The 27,682-nt window shown below is 55.4% G+C and overlaps 1 protein-coding gene across 2 annotated transcripts; it reads right to left on the bottom strand.

Moving 5' to 3' along the window:
* Positions 1-1,817: 1,817 nt before the first annotated feature.
* Positions 1,818-26,809, bottom strand: TNKS1BP1 (tankyrase 1 binding protein 1). Of its 2 annotated transcripts, none has more exons than XM_025355603.1 (12): positions 26,706-26,809; positions 23,658-23,816; positions 21,951-22,569; positions 19,983-20,052; positions 14,738-16,099; positions 10,603-12,764; positions 4,629-4,995; positions 4,242-4,392; positions 3,975-4,111; positions 3,062-3,219; positions 2,707-2,779; positions 1,818-2,260 (listed from the first exon to the last, which is right to left on the bottom strand). In XM_025355603.1, the coding sequence occupies exons 2-11, from the start codon at positions 23,749-23,751 to the stop codon at positions 2,719-2,721; spliced, it is 5,181 nt and encodes a 1,726-aa protein (XP_025211388.1). In that variant the 5' UTR covers positions 23,752-23,816; positions 26,706-26,809; the 3' UTR covers positions 1,818-2,260; positions 2,707-2,718. The 2 variants fall into 2 exon arrangements, with proteins under 2 accessions (XP_025211388.1, XP_025211389.1); XM_025355604.1 differs by lacking the exon at positions 26,706-26,809 and adding an exon at positions 24,111-24,207.
* Between the last annotated feature and the right edge of the window lie 873 nt (positions 26,810-27,682).

Below are 27,682 nucleotides of genomic sequence, written 5' to 3'. Positions count from 1 at the left end.
TTTTGGAATGAGAATGTCTATCCTCTGCCTACCTACCCCACCAGTGTATTTTGGAAGCACATATTTCACATGTTCACAGCTGGAGAACATTTTGTCTCAGGATGAATTGCACTTTGAGTCTCATCCATATCTGCCTTTTTTTTTTTTTGAGACAGAGTCTGTCACCCAGGCTATAGTGCAGTGGCACAATCTCAGCTCACTACAACCTCCACCTCCAAGGTTCAAGTGATTCTTGTGCCTCAGCCTTCTGAGTAGCTGGGACTACAGGCACACACCACCATACCTTTTTTTTTTTTTCTTATTTTTAGTAGACATGGGGTCTTACCATGTTGGCCAGGCTGGCCTTGAACTACTGACCTCAAGTGATGCACCCACCTTCCCAAAAGTGCTAGGATTACAGGTGTGAGCCACCACGCCCGGCATTAAATAATATTAAGATGAGACTTCAGATGGGTAGAAAGCCAAGGTCTGAATGTGCCCAACATTTGTTAAATGTTGTTGAATTCCTAACCTCTACGGTGCTATTAGGAAGAGAGGCCTTTTCCCAGCACAGTGGCTCAGGCCTATAATCCCAGCAGTTTGGGAGGCCAAGGTGGGCAGATGACTTGAGGTCAGGAGTTCAAGATGAACCTGGCCAAGATAGTGAAACCCCGTCTCTACTAAAAATACAAAAACTAGGTGTGGCCGGGCACAGTGGTTCACGCCTGTAATCCCAGCACTTTGGGAGGCTGAGGCAGGCAGATAACAAGGTCAGGAGATTGAGACCATCCTGGCTAACACAGTGAAACCTCGTCTCTACTAAAAATACAAAAAAAAATTAGCTGGGCATGGTGGCAGGTGCCTGTAGTCCCAGCTGCTCAGGAGGCTGAGGCAGGAGAATGGCATGAACCCGGGAGGTGGAGGTTGCAGTGAGCAGAGATTGTGCTACTGCACTCCAGCCTGGGCAACACAGCAAGACTCCATCTCAAAAAAAAAAATTAGCCAGGTGTGGTGGTGGGTGGCTGTCATCCCAGCTACTGGGGAGGCTGAGGCAGGAAAATCACTTGAACCTGGGAAGTGGAGGTTGCACTGAGCCGAGATCGCACCACCGCACTTCGGCCTTGGTGACAGAGCAAGACTCTCTCAAAAAACAACAACAACAACAACAACAAAGGGAGATGTTTCGTTCATGAGGTTGGAGGTCTCACAAATAGGATTAGTGCCCTTATAAGAGAGGCCCCAGAGAGCTCCCTTGTCCCTTCTACCATGTGAGGATGCAGCAAGAAGGCACTCTCTGTGTACCAGAAAACAGGTACTCACCAGACACTGAATCTGTCAGTGCTTTGTTCTTCAGCTTCCTGGCCTCCAAAACTGTGAGAAACAAGTGTCTGTTGTTTATAAGCCATCCAAGTATACAGTGTTTTGTTACAGCAGCCTGAATGGACTCAGAGTGTCTCCCACAAAAGATTCACCCTTTCTCCATTAGATGTGGCACAAGACTCCAAGCCCTGAAGATGGCCGAGCCACAACAGGGAAAGAGCCTGGGCTCTGAATGACTTCAAGGTGCAGAGTGCCCCTATCACCAGCCCACCCTGGACTGTGTCATGGATGAAATATAAACCTTTTTGTGTTAAACTACTAAGATTTAGGGGGTGTCTGAATTCTTGACCAGCCTATCGTAAACAATATACCCTTCTCAGTGAGGTAAGTAAAAGGGAAGTGACACATTCAATGTCAGAGTAAGCCCCTGGTGGGGCAGAGTGGGAATCAGCACTTTCCAACTGCAGCCTTGGAAGAGGAGATGGGTAGCCATGACCACGCACCACCACCTGGACAGCACCAATTCCCAAAAAACTTTATTTATTGTTTCAAGTGGCAAAATGTCATTGGTCTCTGTGGGGTACCTGGCGGGGCAGAGGGAGACCTGGGGTGAGGCAGGGGTACAGTCCCACCCATTATAAAAATCAAAGGCTTTTATAAAAAATGCTATAAATTGGTATCAAAAGAAAACCCAAGGGAGGCTGGAGAAGGAAGCAGAGAGGGAGAGGGAAGGAGAGGAAGGGATAAAACCTTCAACCACTAGTGACGAAATCCAGGGAAGGGAAGGTGTGGGGGGTGTTGGGAAGGTGATACAAAGTGCATAAATGTGCCTCCCCAGATGCTCCTCAGAGGTGGAGGGGGACAGAGGCTGCAGCCTGGGGCATGGTGGGGCTCCAGCCATCTCCTCACCCAGGGACCCCACAGGAATGGGCACTGCCTGAGACTGCCAGGTGGGAAGAACCTGCAATGGGAAGGGAGGAAAAGACGTCAGGGAAGGACACTGTGGAGGCTTCAGTTTCCTCTCCCCCACACCCATCTTGGTTCCCCCTGCTAAGCCTGGTCATGGAGCCTGGTAAGTGCCTGCAGGGCCCCAGACCAGAAGGGCTGGCTGACCACTCTCCGTCCAGCCAGGGAGCATGGGGGGACTGTCCCTGAGCAAAGAGAGGCAGGCTAGGATGGTGGCCCTCCTCCTCTTCCATACCAGGCCAGACAACACCCTGACCTCCCTGTGGACAAAATCTAGGGGAGCCAAGGGCCCACCGAGTCTCTGGAACTTGGCTGCACCTGCTGTTTCTAACCTCCCACAGAAAGGGGTGGGAACTAAGGGACAGAAGAGGCACAAGGCCTCCCAAGCCTCCAGGGCAGGCCCTCCTCAGACTGGATCCAAGCCCAGGAACCCGTCCTCACCTCAGTGACTTCTCAGACCTTCTTCTTCTTCAGTTTCAGGGCTTGAAGCCAGTTGGGCGACGATCCTTCTGACCTAGGAGGCAGAGGGGAAAGGTTCAGGATGCAAACTTTGAGGAAACTGAACAAAACAAGGAGACGCGATAGGGACAGAACCCACCCTCCAACCAGAAGAGGCAGTCTGGGGCCTGGCTGCAGGGACCCAAATTCTGACACCATCTCCATACCGTTCATCTGGGGCATGTCCAACTGAGGTGCCTCTTTGAGTCTCGTTTGCCTCTTCTGTGAAGTGGGAGTTTCCCTTTTCATCGGGGTAATACAGTGAGGTCAGTGGATGCCCAGAGCTTAGGTCACCTACCCTGAGGACTTCTCTGGCTTGGGAGGTAACGTGAGGGGCTTCCCCAGCCCTGGGACCTTGCAGGACTTCGAACGCTGGACCACAGACTCCTTCTGGCTCGACTTGCTCTCGGCCGGCTCCCCCTCCTCAGCTGAGCGATTCCGGGGGCGCAGCTTGGCCTAAGAAACAAGTCCAGATGCAGACACATAGTAGTGGGACAGGCAGTAGGATTCTCAGGTGGGGAGACCTTATCTCAAGAGTGTGCAGTCCCCAGAATCAAGCAGAGACCCCTCTGCAGTCCTTTCACCCCAAAGGATGGGAAGTCACTGAGAGATGCACTTCCCGCAGAACTGAGCTACGCCTTGCACACCTTTCTGTCCTCAGAAAGATACGGCAGGATTGAATTCAGACAAACTGGGTGGGACAAAGCCAGTGGTGACTTCCCACCCCTGTTCCCTCTGCCTGCAATGCCACCCCACCACCCTGGCTCCAGGAGCCAATTCCTGTGCCTGCCTCTGGCTAGGATCAAATACTTACAGGAGGCCTTCTCCAGTCCACTCTCCCCTTCCCCTTCCCCTCCACTCTGTTGTTAGGAAATAACTCCTCTCTGAACAGGCCCAGCCCTTATCTGTGCCTCTCCTCAGGGACACCTGAACTTCCCTCATCCAGGCTAATCACGGGCGTCATGTCTCCCACTGCCCCTGAGCTTCCAGGACAAGAACACGTCTTGTTCTTCTTTCCATCCCATTAGGCACACAGCACAGGGCCCAGGGGCACAAAGGGATCTTCTGGAGCCCTCAATGGAGACGAGAATGAGAGGAGGAATGGGAGAGGGGGACAGGGGAATTAACTGATGGATGGAAAGAAGAAAGACAGCATGCAAGGTGGCCACCTGGCCAGATGGCTGGACATGTTTGCTATGATCAGATGGTACCTTCAGGGCTGAAGGGCTCAGGCCAGGAAAAAGGTTGACTTTCAGCCCCTTGGTGCCCAAGGACATCCGCGTCCGGCGGCTCTGAGGTTCCTCCACTACCTCTTCATCTGAAGATGGCACCCGAGATGCCCGTGGCTCTGCAAAGGCCCAGGGAACGGGCTCAGAAAAGGCAGCACATCCAGACTTCCCCCACCCGCAGTCCCTGCACAAGCTTGGCCTAATGCCCCAGAGATCAAGAGACATCACCAAATAATACATCAGCCCTACCCGTAGAGTCCTGGAACAGGCGTGCATCCGAGTCTGCTGCCTCCGACAGGCCCAAGGTACCCCCAGGCCGAATGGCTGGGGCCCGGTGCCCACGCTTGCGCCCCAAGTTGGCACGGCTCCGATACATGGCACTATCGAGGATCTCGGTGTCCTGCTTGGGACAACGGCGACACCACTGCCATTGCTGCCTCATCCCACGGAAGCCCCTCAACAGCAACTGACCAGGAGGAGCTGGACCCCTCCTGCAGCCGGAGCTTCACGTTCACGTGACGCACCTACACCCACTTTCTGCCTCCTGGACTGGGACTGCTCAGGGAAGCTCCAGGAACGGGGCTCTGGCAGCATCGCCCTCACCTACCCACTGTCTTGGGCTCACCCTCCACTGACCTCAATGAAGGAGAAGTCCTGACTGGGGGATCTGACGGGAGGGCCTTGGGAGGGCCGCCGAGAAGTCTGTGCTGGCCCCTGATCGCTCCGCCTGGCTGCTGAAGAGCCCCACGTGCCATCCACGTCTTCTGTCTGGCTGGCCTCACCATCAGGCTGGGGCCTCCAGGAGGGTGGAGAGTCCCTGCCAGGCTCCAGCATCTCCTCCTGGGCAGCACCTGCCCTGGCTCCTTCCTCCTCCAACAGGCTCCCAAGGCCCAAGGTCGCTGACTCCCTCCGAGCCACCGCCTTGGAGCTGCTGGCTACCAGCATCTCCTCCAGCAGGCCCTGGGAGCCGGAGGGCCGGGGGCGGGCTGAGCACCTGCCAGGGCTGTAAAGGGGACACAGAGAGAACAAGATCACCGTGAGGCCCCATCTCCCTGCCCTGAAGCCCCCTTCACAAGTTCCTTCCCCCAGCTCCCAAACTCTCCCTTGCCCTCCTTCCCATGCTTTTTCCAGACTCCTTCAAGAAGGACGTGGTCAGGGCCTTGAGCAACACAGCACACAGGGGAAGAGCTGAGCCAGTCTGGTGGGTTCAAATCCCTGAGACCTTGGGTGAGCCCCCTCCCCTGGAAACAGCTCAGGCTCCTCTAACTGCACGGAGTCACCGCAGGGATGGAAGAAGAATCTAAAGCACTTGGCGCAGTCCTGGTCAGTACGCACCCCAGAAGGAGCAGCCATTATTCCTGCTGCTGTTGCTGTTGGATGCTGGCAATGTGTTCCCTCCCAGGGCCATCTGCTCGGGCAGTCACACTCCTTGGGGTGAGCCGGGTACTGGCCCACCCGCCTCTCTGGACTCCTGTTGTCTTCAGTCCCCATGTCATGCCTCTTCATTCCCCAAGCTCACAGAGCAACCGGGGACCATCAGAACACACCCGGCCCTCACGTGCTGGTGGCTTTGAAGGAGCTGCTCCCTCTTCTGGAAAGCTCCCCACACCACACTGTCCCTTGTGGTACTGTCCCCTTGGTTCAATTCTGCTTCCGAAGCTGCCCTGCGCCCTCCCAGCCACCATGGCTGCCTCAGCCCTACCAGCCCTGGGCTCCAACCCATGTAGTTCTTGCTTTTGTCCTGTGGTTCTTTGTCCCCATAGACTGTGAGCTCCTCAAGGGCAAAAACGGGGCCCTTTCTGCCTTTATGCACCCGGCACCTGACCCAGAGCCTGGCTATGCACCGCACTAAGCAAATGTTTGCCAAGCAAATGAGGGGCTGGGTCACCTTGGACCTCCATGCAGCATATGCATCTTCTGTCTGCTGCTTCCTCAAAACACAGTACAGCCGGGCACGGGATGCATGGCTCACACCCGTAATCCCAGCTACTTGGGAGGCCAGGGCAGGAGGATCTTGGGAGCCCAGGAGTTCAAGACCAGCCTGGGCAACACAGCAAGACCCCATCTAAAAACAAAAAACAAATACAGCACAAGCATACCACACACTCTCTAACTCATATTACCCACCCTGTCCAGCGGCCACTCCCCAAAATGACAGACATATTCACACTCATCACACACACTCAGGCAGATAGCTTGTACGCTGTTTGTCACTCCTCAAGATGCACCTCGCACCCACCACGTCTACAGGCACGGCACAGAGCCACACCTAACACAAACATGCGCATCCCCGCACCCGCGCCCACGCCCCCGCCCCCGCCCCCGCCCCCACACACACTCATACCACGCACAGAGGTATGGGAAAGGCTGGCACGGCAGTGCCTGGAAGCCAGGCCCCAGGTTCCCACTGGGATGAAAGCAGGAGAGTGGGGCAGGTGAGTCAATACCAAGCAGGAAGAGGGGGCAGGGAGAGACAGCACGAGTGGCAGTCTGTCCTTCCACAAGCTGCTGACAGATGGAAATTAAAGCGGTCTGGGGAGAGACTGGGGGAGGAGGCAGTGGCGGCGGCAGAAGTACAGCAAGGCAGCAGAATTGGGAGCAGTCCTGGCTGGGGACCAAAGCCAGCTCACCCTGACAGCCAGCTTAAAATCAGGGAGGATTTGGAGGGAGGGGGCGGCAACAGCACCCCACCCAGCCTACAGAGGCCAGGCCCAAAGCCTCTCCCTGGGGTGGGGCAAAAGAAGGCTGAGGGCAGGCCCCAGGAGCTAAAGAGAGGTAAAATGCCCAGGTAGCTAAAAAGATCCATTCCAGCCAGGCACAGTGGCTCACGCCTGTAATCCCAGCACTTTAAGAGGCCAAGACAGGCAGATCACCTAAGGTCAGGAGTTCCAGACCAGCCTGGCCAACATGGTAAAACACCATTTCTACTAAAAATACAAAAATTAGCCAGTGTGGTGGCAGGCACCTGTAATCCCAGCTACTTAGGAGGCTGAGGCAGGAGAATCTCTTGATCCCAGGAGGTGGAGGTTGCAGTGAGCCAAGACTGCGCCATTGCACTCCAGCCTGGGCAATGAGAGCAAAACTCTGTCTCAAAAACAACAAAAAAAATCCACTTCTAAACCGAGAGCTGGCCCAAGCCATTCAGGCAGAGGTCAGTGGGCTCTGGAGGTAGCCCTGAGGAGTGGAGAGTGGCAAGTGGGGAGAGCCCAAGGAAGTACAGCTACGTCCACCCAGCCGGACTAAACCCTACTCGCCTTTCACCTCATCTTAGAAGCAGCTTTTCTACCCCTAAGCGCCCAGATCACGTACAAGCTGAGCCCCTCCCAGCATGGGAGCAGGAAAGAGGGGTAGTTAGGAACACAGGGGCTGAGTCCTGCCCCTCCAGGACACAGCTAGGCTCTGTCTCCTCCTATGCCTGTGGCTTTGACCACAAGTTACTTGTCCCACTCTGAACCTCAGCTTCTTTATCTGTAAAATGGGGATAATAAAAGTACATAAACTGTTCTAGTTTGTTGGCAGAAATACGTGCCTAACACATAGTTAGCACTTGACAAATACAACAATTAGCATAGTCATTATCATCAACACAGGTCCCTGGCCAGAGAGGATGTGCCTCATCTTGTCGCATCTACACCCTTCACCTGATCTAAACTTCAGAGTACCCTGAGGACCAAGACTGTATCCCACCTCACCCTCCACCACCACTCCAGAGGCAAACATGGTGCTGGAACTACAAAATGTAAATATCCCAGTGTTTTGAAACCTGAAATGAGGGAGGAGTGAAGCTGGAAGGATGTGTCTAGAGAAACAGCAGCTGACCTTGACCCCAAAGAGACAGGGAGGGTGGCCACAGAGGACTGCAAGGCTTGGGCCCAGGGGGACAAGAAAAACCCACAGCCACCAGCCGCGGGAACTGGTGCCAGTCACACTGCCTCTCTGCGTCTCAGTTTCCCTAGTTTTTGTGAGGACTAATTAACAAAACCCCGTGAGTACTGGGTGTAAGCTACTCCTAACTTACATATGAGGAATCGGAGGCCTGCAGAAGAGAACAAACTTGCCCAAGGTCACAGAGGTGGTGACAGAATCAGAACGCAAGCCTGGCAGATGGACCTAAAGCCAGACCCCTCTGAGCTATTCTCAAGGACTTCTCGTTACAAAGGGAATCTCCAAAATTTTCTTTAAAGACAAAGTGCCCATAGTGGGCCAGGCATGGTGGCTCATTCCTGTAATCCCAGCACTTTGGGAGGCCGAGGTGGGCGGATCACCTGAGGTCTAGAGTTCAAGACCAGCCTGGCCAACATGGTGAAACCCTGTCTCTGCTAAAAATACAAAACTTAGCCAGGCGTGGTGATGTACGCCTGTAATCCCAGCTACTCAGGAGGCTGAGGCAGGAGAATCACTGAAACCCAGATGGCAGAGGTTGCAGTGAGCCAAGATCGCACCATTGCACTTCAGGCTGGGAGCCTGGGCGACAACAGACCGAGACTCCATCTCAAAAAAAAAAAAAAAAGAGAAAGTGCCCATAGTGTAGAATTTCCCTACATCAGAATTTCCCTGCTCAGAACACTAGGCTCTTGGATAGTAGCCAAATTAGTTTGGAAAATAGTGCATTACTTGTCTTTAAGGTACTAACATATGCTAATATACAGACTGAGTCTTCCGTATGGTCATAGAATACCCAGCATTTCCCAAACATATTCACAGACTGGCATTCTTTAGGACACATTTCAGAAAAGGCTGCCCGAAAGCATAAAATTCAAACAAGCCCCTGGAACTCCTCTCTAAAGCAACTGTTTCCATTCGGCTTTTGAGGAGCCGCGCTTTCTGTTGCATACAATGAGGCTCACCTGTATGGCACCACGGCTAACCCCTGAACTCGGGTTAAAGTCAACACTGACCAGATTATGGTAACACAACCACAAAAGCCTGGGTGCTTTAAAGGCACAATGAGACCAAAGCTCGGAGAGCTGAGTGCTTCCCTGCTTCTCCAACGCTATCCTCCTCTTCCCCTAACCTAGTTCCACCACAATCCCCGCCCCACCTCCCTCCATCCTAAACTAAGGGAACAAGATGATCACTTTCCACTTCTCAAGAGCCACCCCACACAGAAGGGAAAGGCAGAGAGCTGTGGGGGGGGGGGGGGGGGGGGGTGGGTCCCACAGCGGCCACACCTGAAAGCAGTTAACATAAGCAAGTGAGAAAGAGGTACTCCCGACTCTTTGCCCTTAAGGTGTCACACCACCTTTCCACCCGCCAGCGGAGAGGATAAAAATCCCTTTCCTGCTTCACAGAGCAGCTGGGAAGATCAATGAGGTAAGATGTGTGGTTAAGCATGGGGCGTGCAAAGGTCTATGAGTCCCAGGAAGAGAAATCAGGAATAACCACGCCAAGCCTGGACTCTCGCCTGCACCAGGAACATTAAAGTTGGAACTCTGCACTTTCTGAGTCAAACCCTGAGAAACTGAGGCTCAGAGCCCAGCAACCTGCCCAGGACCACAAGGGCCTCCTGGCTCCTAGTCCTGCGCCCTCCCCTCTTCCTTGCAGTCCTCAATGCAGCCTCAGTGGTTCCCTGTGCTCCATCACCACCCCCTCAACAGCCTGAGTCGTCAGGAAGCTCCCCTTCCTCAAACCCCCCTGGGCATCTCCCTGGGCCCACCTTCCTCTCTCCCTCCTTCTCCTCCATCCCAAATGCCTCTCTGACTCCCCAAGACCACCATGATGCTCTCTAGCCCCTTCCTGCTCCTCTCCTCCCATCACCAACCCCTTCCACTTATAAAAGCCCCCACCCCCACACTTCCCTTGCCTTCCCCACATACCCAGTGAGACGCTCCCACTGTGGGCTGGAAAAGGAAACATGTGCTACTCACTAAAGGGAATAAAAGCGAATCTCAATGGATGCAAATGTTAACAAAACGGATGCAATGCCTTTTTAGCACCTTTCTCAGCTGCAAAATCATCTCAGCTGGTTTTAAAACATCCATGAAACAGATTGTGGTTGGCTTGCAAAGCCTTTGGAAAGTTCTTTCAGCAACTTTGCACATAGAGGCCAAGGTCATGGGGCCAGGTCCCCATTCCCTTCAGGTTCTTGAACTTGCTATTCCAGGCTTCATGACAGGCAAGAAGCACCAAGTCCCTAACCTCTTTGAGAACCCGTGGGTGCCACTGTCCACTCCACTCCTGGCTGTGGTGGCCCCAGCCAAGAAGACACAGAATTCTCTGCCCTACACCTATGAAACCACCTGTGGCTTCAGGGCTGAGAGGCCTGCGGAACGGCTACTGTGTACAAGAGTAGAACCCACCAGAAACCATCCAAGCTATGACACGCACCATTTCCCCATCACAGTCACAATTCTAAATCACCAAGAAAGCTCAAACATGGGTTGCAAAAGTAACACATTAGTCATCCTTCCAAAAAAGAACTCACCTGTATGTGTATCGTATTTCAATTTTTTTAAGTAGAATTAAAAATTCTTAGTCTAAAATGTCTCAATCTTCCAAACACTAAAAGTTCTCAGGAAAAACTGTTTCTTCCCTCCTCAGAAAGGTTTCAATTTCTTGGATAACCCTCACATGTTCCCTCCCACACTTGGGAGGGGGCTCCGTTCGTTACCTGGCTCCGAAGCTGAGGGCTTCTCCTGTCTCCATTCCAGGGTCTGCAGGGTGTGGCTCCAAGGAACACGAGGACTCATCTTCACCCTGGGTCTCTGGCCCACTTGTCTCACCAACCCCCAGCTCCCTGGCCTCCAAGGGGTCTCTGGCCTCCAGGCCAGGGGACAAGCTGCCATTGTGCCTCAGGCTGGGCTCTGGGCACTGGCTGGCCCCGCCCACCCCATGCTCCCTGGCTTCACTCGGAGTCCCAAAGAGCTCCACATTCCGGGGTGCCAAGTCCCGGGTCCAGTCCATCTGCCCCACCCCACATCCCCGTAGCCCCTGAGAACCTCCAGACTCTGGGTCACAGGACACCTCCAAATCCCTCAGGCCCAGATTGTTACCCCAGTCCATCTGGCCCACCCCAAGCTCTTTGTGCTCTCCAGGACTGCAGACTGCCCCTGGGGCCATGTTTCTCAGCCCGAGGTCAGGTGTCCAGTCTGCCTGTCCAACTCCACGCTCCCTTGATTTAAGGAACTCTCCGGCCTCCACACCTGACCAGTCGGTCTGCCCCACGCCACTCTCTCTGGCCTGGCTGTGGCCTCCTCCTTTCCCGACCTCAGTCAAATCTTTGCTCTTCACATTAACATCAGAAGTCCAGTCCTTCTCCCCAACTCCAATTCCCCCGGGCTCTTCAGACCCTCCACTTTCCAAACAGCCGGCCAGGTTCATGTCTCTCAAGCTGAGGCCGCCTGACCAGCCCATCTGTCCCACGGCATCCTCCCTGGCCTCACTCGAGCCCCCGGAACCCACACAGCTGGACACTTCCAAGTTCCTGAGACCCAGCTGGTCAGTCCAGTCCACCGAGCCAGCTGTGGTATTCCCAGGAGGCACAAAGTGACCACCTCCCATCTTGCTAGAAGGGCTAAAGCCAGCACCGCTCACTCTGTCGTTGCCAATGATGCCAAACTGATAGCTCCTCTCACTGGCCTCGATGCAGAAGTCCGGGCTCCAGTCCTGCTGCCCTGGGCTAAATGCTGCCTCTCTCCGGGGGCCAACACTGAGGCTAAACTCACCGACCCAGCCTCGCTTCCCCATCTCCCCATCTTCCAGGCCAGCACTGCCAGGGCCCTGAGCCCCTGCCTGCTGTCTCTCCTGATGGCCTCCCACCTCCCGGCTAGCATCACTGTTTTGCCAGCTGCTCTGGTCTCTCTGCCCGAGTGCCCCATCCGGCACGTGGGCAGTGCTAGGACTGAACAAGCCCCCTGATTCTCTCTGTCCTGGCCGGCCAGCATCCCTGCTGCCCTCTCCAAGGCTGTCTTCCACACTTGGAATCTTCTTCTCAAATTCCTCATCCTGTTGCTGGGCTTCCTCGGGGCTGAACCCAGAGCTCAAGGGTCTCGTTCCAAAGCCTCTTTCCTGGGCGTCAAGGGTCCTGGAGCTGCCACCACTGCTGTAGTCCCTTATCCAGGCGCTCTTCCCAAACTCCTGTTCCTGCGGCTCCGCATCCCGGCTGCCATAGGTGCCAAGTGACACATCTCTCTTCTGAAACTCCCAGTCCTGCTCATCGGCATCCTGGCTGCTGTACCTGCCATGGTGGTCCCTCTTCCCCAAATTTTGGCCCTGCTCGTTGGCATCTTGGCTGGCATAAGCACCCAGAGAATCTCTTTTCCCAAATTCCCAGTCCCCAAGGCTTACATCTCGACTGCTGTAAGTACCCAGTGAATCTCTCTTCCCAAATTCCTGGTCCTGGAGTTCCACATCCCGGCTGGAGTAAGTGCCCTGGGAATCCCTCTTTCTGAACTCCCAGTCCTGAACATCTGCCTCCTGGCTCCGCTGAGTGCCAAGCTGGGCTGGCTTTCCAACTACCCGGTCCTGGGCTGTGAGCACCCCAGGGGCAGACACTTCACTCTGGTCTTGGCTGCTGCTGGCCTCCATCTCCTCCTGGCCGATGCCACACCTGCTGGCCCACTCCCTGGTGCTCCCTTCCCCAGCTCCTTGCCCATACTTGCTGGTCCAGTCCCTCTCTCCGAGACCTGGGTCTCCTCTAGGGCTTGCACCCCCAAGGCCATAGTTCTGAGAAGCACCTTGACACCAGTTGGAAGGACTGAAACTGCTGGGCTGTGGGTCTCCTGTGATCCCAAATTCACTCTGCAGATCTTTCTGGGACCAGCCAAGGAGTCCCTGGGAATAAGAAAAAAAACAGACAAAGAAACAACGATTAGATTCAATCGGGGTGGGAGTCAATCCAGCAGAGTCAGCACTGCCTAGTGCCTGAAAGCCCCACTTTGGCCACAGAAAGCTGTGTGACCTTGAGCAAATAACTTAACCACTCGGGGCCTCAGCGTCCTCATCCTTAAATGAAGGTAATTCCTACTGCGTGGGGCCGGTGTGAGAGGATTAAACGAAATCATTCAGACCAAGCACTCGGCATAATGCCTGGCATGCAGTGGGCACTCAATCGATGGTCCCACGGTCATGTTTACAACTCTTGGGCAACACTCGGCTAACAGCCAGGAGACGAGTGGTCTTCACACAGGAATGGCGGGCGATGTAGTTTCCTTTTGATTAGGAGAGGTCAAGATTCAAAGCCTCTCTGCAACCTCCCTTGCAAGGCAAGGTTCCAACACCAATGAGAGCTTTTCCAGCCCGTCCTCCCCCACGCCCCACCTGACCCCCATCCTCCTGTAAGTACCCAGCCCCTTCTTCCCCAGCCAAAGTGCCGTCTGCTCAATCCTTCCCAGGAAGACCTCTCAGCCCTCACCTCGGCCCAGGAAAGACAGGAGGGGCAGCTTCTAGCACAGGGGAAAATCCCAGCCAGGGCTTCTTGCACCCCAACCCCCACCTCACGCTCCCTGACTCACCCTCGTGGGCGGGAGAGCCCTGGGCTCAGGGCTTCGGAGCCGGCCAGCCTCATCCCTCAGCGCAGCGTTGGCCAGCAGCCGCTCCAGGACAGACATGCTGGCCTCCCCGTCCCCAGGCTGGGCCATGGCCCTCCGCCCCCCGCCCGCCTCGGGGCTGCTGGGTGCGGCCAGCCGGGCGCAGGGATAGGGCTGGGCTGCTCCCCACGCTGGGACCTGTCCGACGGCTCCGGCAGCGCTGGCTCTCCCTCACCCTGGCCCTGCTCCCTTCGGAGCAGCTGCAGCTTGGGCAGCCCCGCCCAGGAGCCAGTTGAGTCACCCACATCCCGGGACAGACACACCTACTGCAGGAGTCAGCTTAACCCCTTCCTGCTCCTCCTCCTCCCCGCCCCCTAGCCTCCAGAGGCCCCCTGGCTCCTCCTTTCCTGCAGCCCCGCCCCTTACAGCCCAGGCCCGGCTTGAGAAATAAATTTCAAAAGCCACCTGGCCCCCGGCCTTTAAATTCAGAGGCAGCCTGGTAGGAGAAAGGGCACTGGGCCGGGAAACGGCGCTGGCCCGGGCCCAGCCACCAACTTGCTGGGTAACTGCACAAGGCTCGCCTCCTCTGAGGCCCAGCTGCCTGTCTACAAAGCAGGTCTGGAGCTCAGTGTTAATAACGTTTGTAAAAGCCAACACGTATTAAGCACTTAGAATGAACCAGGCACTATTCTTAGCACTTTAGACATTACAGCTCATTGAACCCTTGCCAACACCCTTGGAGGTAGAGCTCATCTTATCCGCATTTTACAGATGTGGAAACTGAGGCAGAGGGCAGAAAAGTCACTCTTTCAAGGTCACACCTGGGCAAAGGAAAGCAGAGCCAGGAGACCAACCCAGGAGCCCACGCTCTAAATGGCTACACTATTTTGCCTTGAACAATATTCCCATAATGAGAGACTGAATACTCAGCACCTGCCACACACTGTACTGAGAGCTTTCCCCCTCTTGTTTACCCACAATATAACTCTAAGAGGCCGGCGCTACTATCGTGAAAGCACTCTGAAGCTTAGCAGTTAAGGCACATTCTTCCCAAGACCAATCAGCTAGCGAATGCTGAAGCTGGGATACAGCCTCACACGAAACCCCACACACCGTCCTGTGCGGTTCTGCAGAGCTACGATCTGCAGGTCCACAGCTGCCTTGCTCGCTACCACAGCCCAAGCTCTCAACACGTAAAATCCATGTTCAAAGAATGAAGCCCACCCAAGCCCTGGCCTCTGTCCCCAGAAGTCCCACTCTCCCTATGCCCATTCTCACCTCAGAGCAGGTACTTGGGGACTGTGCGTCCTTCAGCTCAGATCCAGCTCCCCGTCTTGCACCGCCACCACTAGGTGGTGGTGAAGCCAGGAGGTCGTCCAGCCAGCGGGAGCTGCTTTCAGGGCCCGGAGGCTCGGGGGACGCCCTACACAAGTCTTGAGCCTCTGTCCTGGGTTGGGTGGTCTCGGCCCGGGCTAGGGTCACGGCCTCCTCCTCGATAGGCAGTGCCTGCCCAGGCTCAGGGGTATCAGCAAAGAGAACACAGGGCTGGTCAGGGGGTGCTGGCTGCTCCTGCCCCAGGACCGGCTCCAGGATGGGCAGGGCTGCCTCCCTGGTAGCCACGGGGAGAGGGGACTCCTGTCCAGCCAAGGGCTCCTGCGACTCATCTCTCTCCTCTGCCTGCTGCAAAGGTAACCCAGGTGAGCCCTCAGTTGTAGGTAGGGGCTCAAGGGGAACAGCTGGGAATTGAGGTTGACTCTCCCCATCGCCCTTCTCGGGGAGGGACATGCTTGGATCATCCCCTTGCACCCAGGAACTAGGCCTTCCTGACCCACTTGGAGCTGACCCGGCCCCTTGCCCCTGCTGAGACACTCCTTCTTCCCTGCTGGAAACGGCCAAGTTGCCAGCCTCAGCAGCCTCGGCGGCCTCACTGGCTTCAGTGATGGGGGAGGGAGGCGGGGAGTCCAGCCGCCACACGCCCAGACCCGAGGGCCGCGTGGGGAAGGTCCATTCGAAGGACTGTGATAAGCTCCAGTTGGACTCTGCTCCAAAGGGATGATCCAGGCCCAACTGGCTCCCCTGGCCTTGGGGCAGGGCAGCCAGCGAGCCCCCCAGCTTCTCCTGGTCCTGGCTGGGTGACTGGAGCACACCTTCAGAGAATCGGCGCTGAACCAGGCTGGTGGGGCGGAGGTGTGCGTCACCCTTGGCCTCCTCCTCCCCGCCAGATGGAAACGTCCGAGTGAGATCAAGCAACTCACCCACCTCGATCAGGGGCCGGGGCGAGGTGGCAGGGGGCTGATCCAGGCTGTGGGGCTCCGAGACCTCAGGGGGAGGGCTGCTGGGTCTGGGGGCCTCTGGAGCCCCCTCAGCAGGGAGCCCGGGGCTGGGGGTGTGGCGGGAGCCCTCCTCAGGCAGGGCTGCACTTGGAGCTGATGGAGTCACAGCGGGGCAGGGAGAAGCCTGGGAAGCATCAGGACTCTGGGCTTCCAGAAGCTGCGAGTGGCAGGGAGAACTCTTATCGGGTGAGTGAAGATGGGGAGAGCCAGGGCCTGAGCCTGAGGCTTCTGCGGGGAGGCCTGGGCTGGCAGGGCCTCCATTCTCTGAAGAGGGGGCTGGACTTGAGGGAATCCAGGGCTTGGACATCTGCAAGAAAAAGGTCAAGAGCCGTCACTCACCTCTCAGTGGGGTGGGGAGGGTCCCCTCCAACCCCACACAGACCCCAAGTCAGCTTCTCCCAGGCTGGGAGGAGGGAACTGGAACCTAAGGGGCTCCTCTCAGGACAGACGGGAGAGGCCCCATAGATGACTCAAGGCAGGACTTCTCACAGAGCCCCCTTTAGACCTTCTCCCCCAGAATGTACCTAGCCTTACTCCTACCATTTCAGGTGGTTGGAACCCCTGACCCACTCAACCCGAAGCTCATCTGAGGATCTCCTCAGAGGCCACAGTTCGGGGTCCAGAACACCTGCTTTATAAAGGGAAAAGGAACATGGAGAATCTGGCTCTTGAGGCATCTCGGCACGTGGGAGTCGGGAGGGGAGAGAGGGTTTCGCCTCAAAGCAGGACTCGAGGTGCAGTGCAGCTACAGAGCAGTCGCAGGAGTGGCTACAGCACGCACGGGGTGCTCCTCGTGCCACTCCAGAGGTGCCAAGGAAGCAGGAAGGCCATGGGACCCAGGCAAAAGGCACTGGGGGACGTGACAGTGCCTAGCTTGAGCCGTCCCAGCACTGCCTCTTACCAGTATGTGCCCTCCCTCACGTATGGCAGACACTTGGTCTCTCTGAGTCTCAGCTTCCCTATCTGTACATTAGGGCTGGTGGCCACAATGCCCGTCTCCCAGTTAGGTGAGGGTGAAGGGAAATGTGTACACTGGCCCCTTGGCATAGGACTCACGGAATGATGGGGGCAGAGTGGGGAGGATGTGGAGAGAACAGGGGGACAAACGAGGCACCAAGCACCTGGCACTCCACCTGTCCCCAGACAATGAAGCAAGTCTGGCTCCATCTGACCTTTGCCCTCTACATAGGTCACGCTTCCCTGGCCGCCTTCTCCCATGCAGTTATTTCTCCCACATCATCACCTACTAGGACCGGGCAAAATAAAGGGTCCTGCTTGCTTCTCAAGGTCCCTTCTGTTCCCTCCATGCTTACTTCCCTCTACAACGTTCTAATTTCAAAGCTCGTGCCCTTAAACTACAGCACCCACAATTCCTTCTTGTTATCAACCCTTACACACCCATCATTTCTTGAAAACCATAACCGCTGGATCACTGCAACCCTCTCCAGCACTGCTGTGATAGCTTACAGTGATCTCCACAGCCAGATGCGACCCTTCCAGCCTCTGGTTCGTTGGCCTCCTCTGCCCCAGCGACGGTGCGATCCATCCTCTCAAGGTCACACCCTAGACCTCAGCCTTACCAGTGGCTGCACCCTCTGCATCACCTCAATCCCAAGTATCCCGCTCGCCCACCCCCACCGTTTATCTGAAGGCTCACTCTATTACCCCAATACCCTCATTTTCAGCTCCTCTGGTAGCACAGCCCCTTAACCCTCATTCTTTCTCACTGTCCCCCACTCCCCTCATACCCTTACCTCTCTTCTTATCACCATTAACGTCACTTTTTACCCAACGCTCAACTCCTTCATCTGCTTCATCACACTGTTTAACCTGTTTAAATACAGCTCTCCAATACAGCTGGGCCAATCCTAGCCCAGCACCTGAGTAGCTGCATGTGGCTGGAGAAAAACACACAATTGTGACAGCTGGTCTCACTCCAGATTCACCACTGACCTCAAGCCGGCCCCAGAGCTGCCCAGAATCCCACGGCACTCCCCCTCCCATTCACTCCATGACTCTCCCAAGCAATGTTTTAGCATCTTCTCCCGTCAGACCTCCGCACCTCCCCCAATCCCCTCTCAGCTGATGGCCTTGCTTCCTGTTCCCTGAGAACACAGAGGCCACCAGCAGAGAACCCCTTCCCACCCCGACAACCCCCCACTGGCACACCACCCACTTCCTGCATGGGAGCCCAAGCACTCTGCCTCCTCTTCTGCTATCAGGCACTGTCCTCGCTTGGGGCTGAGGCCAATCCTTCCTCTCTCCTGCATCATTGATTTTTTTTCCCTCTCTACTGGATCATTTCCATCAGTACACAAACTGCTCTAATTTCTTCTGTCTTGAAAAACCAAAAAAGCAAACCAAAAAACCACTCTTGACCCCACATCACTCACTAGCTACCACCCATTTTCTTGAAAGCCCTGTCTACATTCACTATTAATATCCACAGTTCTTCTTGTCCCCTTCTCTCTTGAACCCACTCCAAACCACCTAACTACTCTCGTCAAGGTCACGGATGCCCTCCCTGAAGCTCAATCCAATTCTCTGCACTCACCTTACTTGACCTGTCAGCGGCATCTGACAGCTGATGGCGCCCTCCCCCAGTCCTGGAGGCTGTCTCTACTTGGTGGACTCTCTCACTATCCTCCCAGTCTCCTTGGCTGTGTCTCCGGGCCCTCCCCTCCTGCACCATCCCCTCTCTCGGTAATCTCAACCAGTCGTCACAAGCATCCCTACTCTGACAATTCCCAAGTGTTCCTTTCAAATTTGCTCGCTTCCCACGAAGGCCAGACTCAACTACCCAACCATCCACTTGACGTTTCCACATGGATGTCTGAAAGCCATCTTAAATTCAGCAAATCCACAAGCAAACTCCTCCCATCTCCCCCAATCTTGCTTCACCCTTAGAAGTCCCCATCTCGGCAACCATAAACTCATCCTTCCGGTTGCTCACGCCAAAAGCCTTGGGGTCACCCTTGATTCTGTGCTCTCAATCTCTCTGAAAGTCCTTTCCACCATGCCTTCAAATTCTATCCAGAACCAACCACTTTTCCCCATCTTCACTGTAAGCTACCTCCAGGGTCCAAGCCATCATTATCTCTCACCTGGACGATTCCAACAGCCCCCGACTGGTCCATGCTGCTAATCTTACCTCCCTGCAACTGATTCTTAATCCAGTGGGCCAGGTGACTCTTTACAACTAAGACAGCAGCATCCCAAGCCTCTCCTGCAAACCCTTCAAATGGCCTGCTGCCCTCACTCAAGCCAAAGTCTTTCCAGAGGCCTTCAAGACTTGACACAATCCAACCCCACCCTCCGTCGGTCCTCACTACCACCCAACTCCTCTCTCACTGCGAGGCAGACATCCTGGCCTCCTTGCCAGCAAGGCATCAATGCCTTTGTACTTGCTGTGCCCGCTACCAAGAATGCTGCTCCCCAGACATGCACACAGCTCAGCCTCTGCCCTTCACAGTGACACCTTCCCCGACCACACTTGGCCCTGCACTCTCTACCTTCACAGCTATCCCCAGCACCCAGTTCCTAACAGGCAGTTCCTAACAGTCACTGCTTGCTGGATGGATAAATAATCAAGTCAGGTCTCCAGCTAGCAAGGGCTGTATGAGCAAAAAGGGCCATCCTGTACCTTGTTTACTCAAGAAAGCAGGCTGACCATCTTCAAGAACAGGAGTATAATGAGAAAATCTCAGCAAAAAGACTCAGCCCTCTTCTGACTCCAGAAAAGGCAGCCCAGCCAGGGAGAGCATGGGAGGCAGACACGGCAGCTCCTGCCTCAGCCTAAGTTACTTACCCTTTGTGAGCACAGGCGCCCTCATCTCTCACATGGGACTAACCGGGTCTACTAGGCAAAGCTATCACAAGGATTGAGCCAGTTAACGTTCCTGGGACAGGCCCAGCACATAGTAGGGACTTAATCCATGGCAGTTGCTGTGGATACTATCATTACTGTTTATGATGAATGGCCTTATGGCCAGAACCACACTTAGCCACTTCGGTGATCAAGAGCACTGGCCTGGGAGTCGAAAAATCCCAGTCAGTCCTCCACTGAGTCACTCTCTCCATGGGCCTCAGTTTCCCCATCTGAACTATAAGGACAGTAGAAAAGATGATCTCAGATGACCCTCCCGGCTCTAAAATACGTGATTCTGATTCATAACCGGAGGACAACTCACATCAGCAGGTAGCTCTGAGCTGGCTGCCTTAGCCAAGTCCCCATTGAAGGCCAGGTTGGAAGCAAGGCTCCTGTGAGGGACGAGAACAGGAAACGGAAGCACGGAATGTTAGAGTCTGTCACAGAATGAGAATGTGGGAGAGTCTCCCAGTGCAACTTTAACAGCACCCAAAGGTTAAACCCTCCTAGCCATTTACAATCTTGAGCCCTGCCTGGAACCATTAGGGACACAGAATCTGTCCATTTTCCATTTGGCAAGTGCCCCGGGAGACAGTGCTTATTCCCTACCTGAGCGTGAAGGGTTAAATTCCCCAGCTCCTTTAGGAAAAGCATCCTGGATGCCCAGACCTCTCAATGGTTCCTAAAAACATAACTCCTCTTTCCCTTAACCCATAAGGAGTTAAAGTTCTCCTCTAGCCAGGAAGAGTGCAGCTGGTCCCGCTGCCTTGCCAATACTTCTTGAAGAACTGCAGTGGGGGAGGGGAAGAGGAAAGAGTGATTTTCCAGGGTTGAAGTTGTTCTTAAGCCCTCCTTGGAGTGAGGGAGGCAAGGAAGATGGCGGGTGGAACCCAGCATGGGCAAGAGTGTGACCTCACAGCACCCTGGTCTGGGACAGGCAAAGGACTAGCTCTGGGGCCAAGGCTCCAGACACTTGAAGGTGACAGAAGGGGAAGGTGAGAGAAGGGCAAGGCCAGAGGGCAGGGCAGGGCAGGGACTCTCAGTTTCCCGCTCAGCCCAGACCACACCAGCCTTTGCTTCTCATAGCAGTAGGAGGAGAAAGGGAGCCTCTGAGCCCAGCAGAGCGGTCAAAGGCCCAAGGAGCCAGCCATGCCTCAAGCTGGCTCTCCCAGCACTGAGGACAGCCCCTGTGCAGCTGATGGCTCCTGAGATGCCTCAGCCTCTTCCTCCAATGTCCCGTGCCCACAACCCCAAGAAGCACCTCCTGGCCAGCCCTGCTTTCCACTAGTGGCAACTCTGGAGAAGCGTTATCATATGCAAATGTCTCCAACCAGCCAAAATCTCTATGCAGACACTAGCTGGCCTGGAATCAAGATGTGTTCTTGTCTTATCTCTCCCATCAGATTCCGCCTCACAGGGAGAGACTGTGCCCTGCTCCTCCTGACACGCACAGCCCACCCCAGGACAGGCACACTGCTCTGCCCACTGTAAGAGCTAGCAGTTAAGAGCAGAGGCTTTGGAATCAAACAAGATGTCCGTCTCTGCCTCTTACCTTGCCGAGACTATGGAAGTCATTTTTGAGCCTCAGTTTCCTCATCTCTACAATGGATCTAATACTCCCTTGAACAAACAAGATGCCAATGAGGCAAAGTTTGGTGGCCAGCTCTCAGTATATGGAAACTAAAAATAAACTTCTTGGCCGGGCGTGGTGGCTCACGCCTGTAATCCCAGCACTTTGGGAGGCCGAGGCAGGCGGATCACCTGAGGTCAGGAGTTCAAGACCAGCCTGGCCGACAGGATGAAACCCCATCTCTCCTAAACATACAAAAAAACTATTAGCTAGGTGTGGTGGCACACGCCTGTAATCCCAGCTACTTGGGAGGCTGAGGAAGGAGAATCACTTGAACCTGGGAGGCAGAGGTTGCAGTGAGCCAAGATTGCACCACTGTACTCCTGCCTGGGTGACAAGAGCAAAACACCATCTCAAAAAAAAAAAAAAAATCTATTGTCTATTAAACTTCTGTACTATACACTTGAACTCTCTAACATAAACCTACATCAATTCTGTAACGAAAACTACAACTTTAAAAGCATACAGTAATGATAACACCATCTGCTGGGGAATGATTTGTGACTTAGATCGGGATCTGCCTGTATTCACGGCACACAACCAATCTACGGGTAAGTCACAACCCTATACGGGGCCATGCATTTGGTCCCCAGCCCCCACCCAATCCCACCCCACCTGACCTCCAGGCTGCCACAAAACATACAACCTCCCACCCTTCACCTCTCCTCAGGGGTCCTGCTGTGCTCTTCCTGGCACTCGGCTGCAGGCTTTACTGGCTCCTCCTGGGACCGTCCCCTGGAGAGGGTGCTGCCATCCTCATCCCTGGGAGCAGTGGTCGTGCCATAGGTCCTGGGGCCATACCGCGAGCTGCCATCGTGGTTAAAGGTGAGGCGGGAACCCCACAGGCGGTCAGGGCTGGCAGGGACCTCCCTCCGAGGCTGCTCCATCTTGGCCAGGATCTCTTCCACCGTGGTGGCCGCGAAGCGCTCTGAGGCTGGGCGGAAAGGGGCAGGGGCCTTCCGTACGCCCCCTGGGGCGGCACATCGAGCTGGGGGTGTCAAAGGGGGTGGCTCCTCTTTCCCAGTCTCTTGGATGGCTCCTCCTCCAGTGGAGGCCTCAACCACAGGCCTTGGTGCAAAGGGAAGCGGGCGCTTACTGCCACCATAGGGTTGGGGTCCTGCCAGCATGTTCATCTTCCTGGCAGAAGGCAACTCAGCCAGGGGACCCCGGGGAGGCCGAGGCCCAACAGGCACCAGCAGGCTGGGTTTGGCAGGCAGGGCTGGCTTGGCAGGCAGGGCCCGGGGTTTGGGCTTGACAGGGGGTTTGGCCCGAGTGTCACCTACCAAAAGGAAAGAGTTGGCAGGGGAGCTGTCAGAAGAACTAGGAAGCAGAACTCCTTTGTTTCCTGTTCCACCTCATCTCCCACCCTCCAATTTAAGAATATTAACATCTTTCTAGACACAAGTCATATGCCACCTCTTCCGTGAAGCCTTCCTTGATTTTCTACACACATCCCAGAAGCATCTTCTTCCTTCTTCAAACTCCCAAAATGTTTTAGCCAATTCCCCTTTTAAGCTGAAGCTATGTAAGGACCCACCTGGCACCTTATTTCTTCCTGTACTGTATTTTGCAGCTAACATAAGTTTAATTATAAGTTATAATCAAACAAAAGAATGAATGAACAAAAGAGACAACAGACAAACGCCTGCCTGCCCCTATCAAGCAGTCAGCCCCCATATTCCCAATCTAGTTTGTTCACCTTATGTGACACTCTTCTCTATCAACCATAGTAAACTTTCAATCTCAGCTGAGCTTCTCTATCCTGCCTCCAGGCTGCCTCCTCCCCCAGTCATAGCACACTCCCAGGCCACCTCCCCACTGTCATCTGGTGTGTGACTGGGAATGCAAACTTACTATTGACCTAAGTCAAACAAAAGTAAATCTGCTACAGGGAGAAAAAAAAAAACAGGACCAGAAACCTACCTTCTATATAAAGCTAAATGACCTTGGAAGTAACCTCGTCCACCACCCTCCTGATGGAATCCTTTACCTCCTACACATTTGGCTAAATATAAGAAAAGAGTCTATGCAAGGAGCCAGGAGGTCTGGGTTCAAACTCCCACTTGTACACTCCATTTGTCCCTGTGGGCCTCAGTTTCCCCCTCTGCAAAGCATGCAGCTTGATCTGTATCATCTCAAAGGTCCCTGTCTACTCTTACACCTGTTAGAAAGTTATGATCCCAAACAGTTCTGAAGAGTCTCAAGAGAAGCTGAGAACCTTTCACACTCATCCTGCACTGCCTTGGTACTCCTTCTCTATCTCAACAGAATCATCACTCAACCACCCCCCAAGACAGAAAGAGGGGGCAGCCTCTGCCCTTCCCACCCCCTCCCAGCCACCCAGCTCCACCCTGCACCCATTGGTACCTGGCTCAGAGCCAGCAGGCACCAGCTCCTCCTCCATCTCCCGGGGCAGTGGGGAAGCCATGGCTGAGCTTTCCCTGAGAGTAGACACTTTCATTACATGCGGCAGACCCTCCTTGAGAGTTGGGAGGCAGAGAGGTATGAGCCGGGGTGGCTGCAGACCTAAGAAAAGAGAGAGAAGAGAAGGAAAAAAAGAGTTGGGCGTTGCCAGTAGGTTTAGCAGAGAGAAGTCTCCTATTTCTAGCAGAGGCAGAGTGTGGGACAGGAAGAGAGAACTTGGGGCAGGGGGTGGGGGGGTGGGGAGGGTGGAGGAGGTCAAGGGAGGTTCCCAGCAGCCATATCCTCAACTCTTCCCAGATCCTCCCCATTCTTATCTTCTAACCCCAAAGTCCTAGCGCTTCAGGGAGTCACTCACTGCTCCCTCCTCTGACAAACTCTCCAAGACACCCCACTTACAGTCCCCAGAGTGCCCCTTGGGTAGGACGGCCCCGCTGGAGGTGTCTACTCAAAGCAGAGCTAGAGAGTTGCAAAGTATGAAGTCTCTGTGAATCACCTCACGGGAGACGGGAAAAACCCGCTCCTCCCCAACCTGGGCTCCGCCCCATTGCCTGCCTCCCCCTTCCCGCTCACCCTCCTTCCCTCTCTCCCTCCCTCCCAAAGCTGGGAGTGGTTCCTTCTCCCCCCTCTCCCTGTTCTCCCTCCACATCCCTGCCCCACTCTCCCCTCCCTCAGAGCTGTCTCATCCAAACACGGAAAAATAAGGAATAAAAAGTAAACATCTGGAATATATTTTTTTCTTTAATTTCTCAATCGCTTGGCTTCAGCTTGGAATTTGATGAGGTAAAGCCAGGGCCTAGTCCTGTTGCCATAGCAATGGCCTCCCACTGGATTTCCAGAGCCTAGCCAAGAGGAAGGAGGAGCCGGCCCAGGCCTGGGCTGGGAGAACGGGACAGGGCTTGAGAATATCCGGGGGGTGGAGTGACTTGGGGGAAAATTCCCTGGGGCTCCACCTTCCAAGAGAGTCAGGGCGGAACAGCCACAGCCTATGAAAAGGGGCTATGTGGGCTTCACTCACCAGCCTTGGGTTGGCTTTAAGGAGTTCTGAGGGGAACAGAAGAAATTAAACCAAGTGGCACAGCCCTGTGGTAGAAGCCTGCCACAGGAGCTTCAGGGTCTGATATACCAAGATTCAAGGCTGGATGGGTCTACCACTTTCTAGCCGTGTGACTTCTCTAAGCCTCAGTGTCTCCAACTGAAAAATGGGATTATTGAGACCCTGAGGGGGCTTACGTGATATAGTACATGAAAACTGCTTAGCACAATGACTAGTACATAATAAGGATTCAATAAATGTTGCCTGTGATTACTGTGATTCCATTCAGTGTCACCAATGAGCTAATATCCTGATAACCACCTCCTCCTCTTCCGTGACCCCAGGCTACCAGCATTCCCAGACCATTCCTTCACTCTCCCAGGCCCTAGTCCTGTCACCTGTTCTTCAGATACTCCACCACCTCCTCAGTTCCCATCCTGGCTCCTGAAGCACTCTCCCACCCACAAAAACATGGAGACCCTGGGGAATAGGGCCCTGCACCTCTCATGCAAGGGGGAAGTTTCCCTCACCCGGTGTGCAGAGCCCTGAGGACAACCCAACCCTCTCCAACCTGCAAGGGGCATTGCCTCACTTAAAATCACCCACTCCAGCTGGTCTGGGAAGACAGCACCAAATCCCAGTGCTCAACCTCTGCAAAATCCAACTCCTCTCCCCTAACGCTAACCCTGCCCCAGGGATTTCAAAGATGGGAAAGGGTATGAAGACAGTAGAGAAACCCAGTACTGTCAACCCACTGGTCAGTCAACCACCACGGAAGACTGCCCATTGTGGGTGGGTGAATAACTGTGCAGAGCCAGGCCAAGTGTGGTGGGGGGAGGGGCACATGATAGAAAAAATAAAATTAAAACACAAGATTGTTTCCTTGTCCTTGAACATTATTACTAGGGACATAGTGTGGGTGGTTGGACATGGAAATGAATTGGCTCAGAATCAAAAAAATCCTTTCACCTGAGGTTCTGATGGGCCCCTCTGCGGTATGAGGGGCTGCAGCAATGAAGGCGGGCTCAGAGTCCCCAGGTGCGGAGGTGGCCACAGCAACTCAGAGACCCCAGCCAGGAGCCCCAGGTGAGCAAGGCCACCAAGGCTGTGGCCAGAAGCTGCAAAATCGCAGCGGATCTGAGCACTCCCCACCCCCAAAAGACCAGGAGGTAGAGGGTAGCGGGGTAGAGACGAACTGACCCCTGACAGATAAGGCCTCCAGAAGGGCTGGGCAGCTCCAGCCCCGGAGGGGACTCGGCGCAGGCGGGGTCGCCCCTATGGACCGCAGGATCTCCAGCCGGATCGAAGGCTAGAGAGGTCGGCAGGGACAGCACGCAAACTGGTGGAAAGAGGGAGGGCCAACGGGAAGATGGAACAGCCCCGGGCAATGGGCTGTCTGGAGGGGCCCAGTGGGGAGCTCTGGACACAGAAGGGACAGCGGCAGCCGAAGAGGAGGAGGAGAAGAGGATGGAGGAGGAGGGGACGGCGGTGGCGGTAGAAGCGGAGGACCTGTGAGCGGGCTGTGAAGCAGCCGGCGAACAGACGGTGGGCTGCAGACGTCGATCAGGTGGGGGCGGACTGGGGTGGCTGGGGGCGTGCCGAAGGAGCCGGGGGAGGGGGCTAGCGCGGCCCAGGGGAAGGGGAGGCAGGGGTCCCTCCAGCGGCTCTGCCCGCCCCCGGCCCCGCCCCAAGCCCTCGCCCCCTCCCCCCTTTCTTCTGGCTCCGCCAGCACGAGCTCCAGACCATGCGCCCTCCGCCCCCGCGCACACGCGCCAGCTTCCCCCGGGCCTCCAGCGTCCCCAGCGCCCCCGGCCCCTGCAAACTTTCCTGGTGACCCCCTCACCACCACCACCTCAACCCGAGGTCTCGGCTGGAAAGCGCCCACTCCTTCCATGCCCCTCCCCCGCCCCATCCCGGACCCCGCCCCCTCCTTCGCCCGCCCGCCCCCGCGCACTCACGCGCTCGCCCGGGATCCGGCTCCGCTCGGCTCGGCGCCCCGACGCCAGTCCCCGCCGCCGCCGCCGCTGCTACCGCCGCCGCCGCCGTCACCGCGGGACGAAGCCACTGTGAGCCCCGGCGGGGCCCCGCCCCTAACTCCGCCCAGGCCCACGCCCCCAGGGCGCTTCATGAATATGCATGAGCCGGTGGAACCCGGGAGTTGGAAGCCCGTGCAGAATTCGTCCCACCGTCGGCAAACAGGCGCGGCCCAGTACTCAATTATTCATGAGGCTTGCAGATGAGGGGCCCGCCCCAGGCTCAGACCGGGGCGAAACTGACGCAATTCAGCCGGGGGCGCTCGGGTAAAATGGACACCGAGACGACTGCCTAGAGAGACTGCCTTGGCGGCCCCTCCCGGGCCCCGCCGCCTGCACGGCGTGCAGTACCATCGAGCTACGCCGGCAAGAAGGTATCCGCCGGCGGACTGGAGCGGCTTCCTGGTACAGCCACCTGAGTGCTGAGAACGCGAGCAACGTGGCCACCCCTCCTGTGTCAATTCAGATTTAGAGCCACGGTGAGGAAGTCTGGCAGCTCTGCTTTCCTCGGTAGTGACCTTTATCTCCTTTCAGGTCCCTTCTCAGACATGGGTTCCTCCCTACACTGAAGTTTGTATCCCCCCCTTCTTCCCGTAAGAACAAAAGCTTCACATATACTCCGTACTTTTCTTGCACCCCCCACCAGGCTGCAACCACCACCACCCTACACACACGCTCATCCTCCCCGACTCTCCAGGCTCACGTTTCCACTCCCCGGGCTGCGGGAAGGACAGTCAATCCTGATTTCATTATCTAAAGCCTTGGAAGACCCTTGACTCATAGGTAAGGATGTGGCCAAGAGCTGCCTCCCCCTAGCTTGGTTGGCTAATGGAGTGTAACCGGGAGAGACTTCCTAATCAGATCAGCTCTCATTTCTAGATTCTCAGGTGGCCCATCCGGGC

This window comes from Theropithecus gelada, chromosome 14 (assembly GCF_003255815.1).
Source record: "Theropithecus gelada isolate Dixy chromosome 14, Tgel_1.0, whole genome shotgun sequence".
In the NCBI taxonomy this organism is placed as follows: Eukaryota; Metazoa; Chordata; class Mammalia; order Primates; family Cercopithecidae; genus Theropithecus; species Theropithecus gelada.
This window is presented reverse-complemented; position numbering and strand designations above follow the sequence as displayed.

Coding starts and splice junctions, on each gene's coding strand:
- TNKS1BP1 (XM_025355603.1), bottom strand. CDS start 23,751: ATGAAAGTGTCTACTCTCAGGGAAAGCTCAGCCATGGCTTCCCCACTG. Junction 4,996..10,602: donor GCCCTCAGCTTCGGAGCCAG/GTAACGAACGGA, acceptor TCCCCTTTACAG/CCCTGGCAGGTGCTCAGCCC. Junction 2,780..3,061: donor AAGCCAGAGAAGTCCTCAGG/GTAGGTGACCTA, acceptor TCTGCCTCCTAG/GTCAGAAGGATCGTCGCCCA.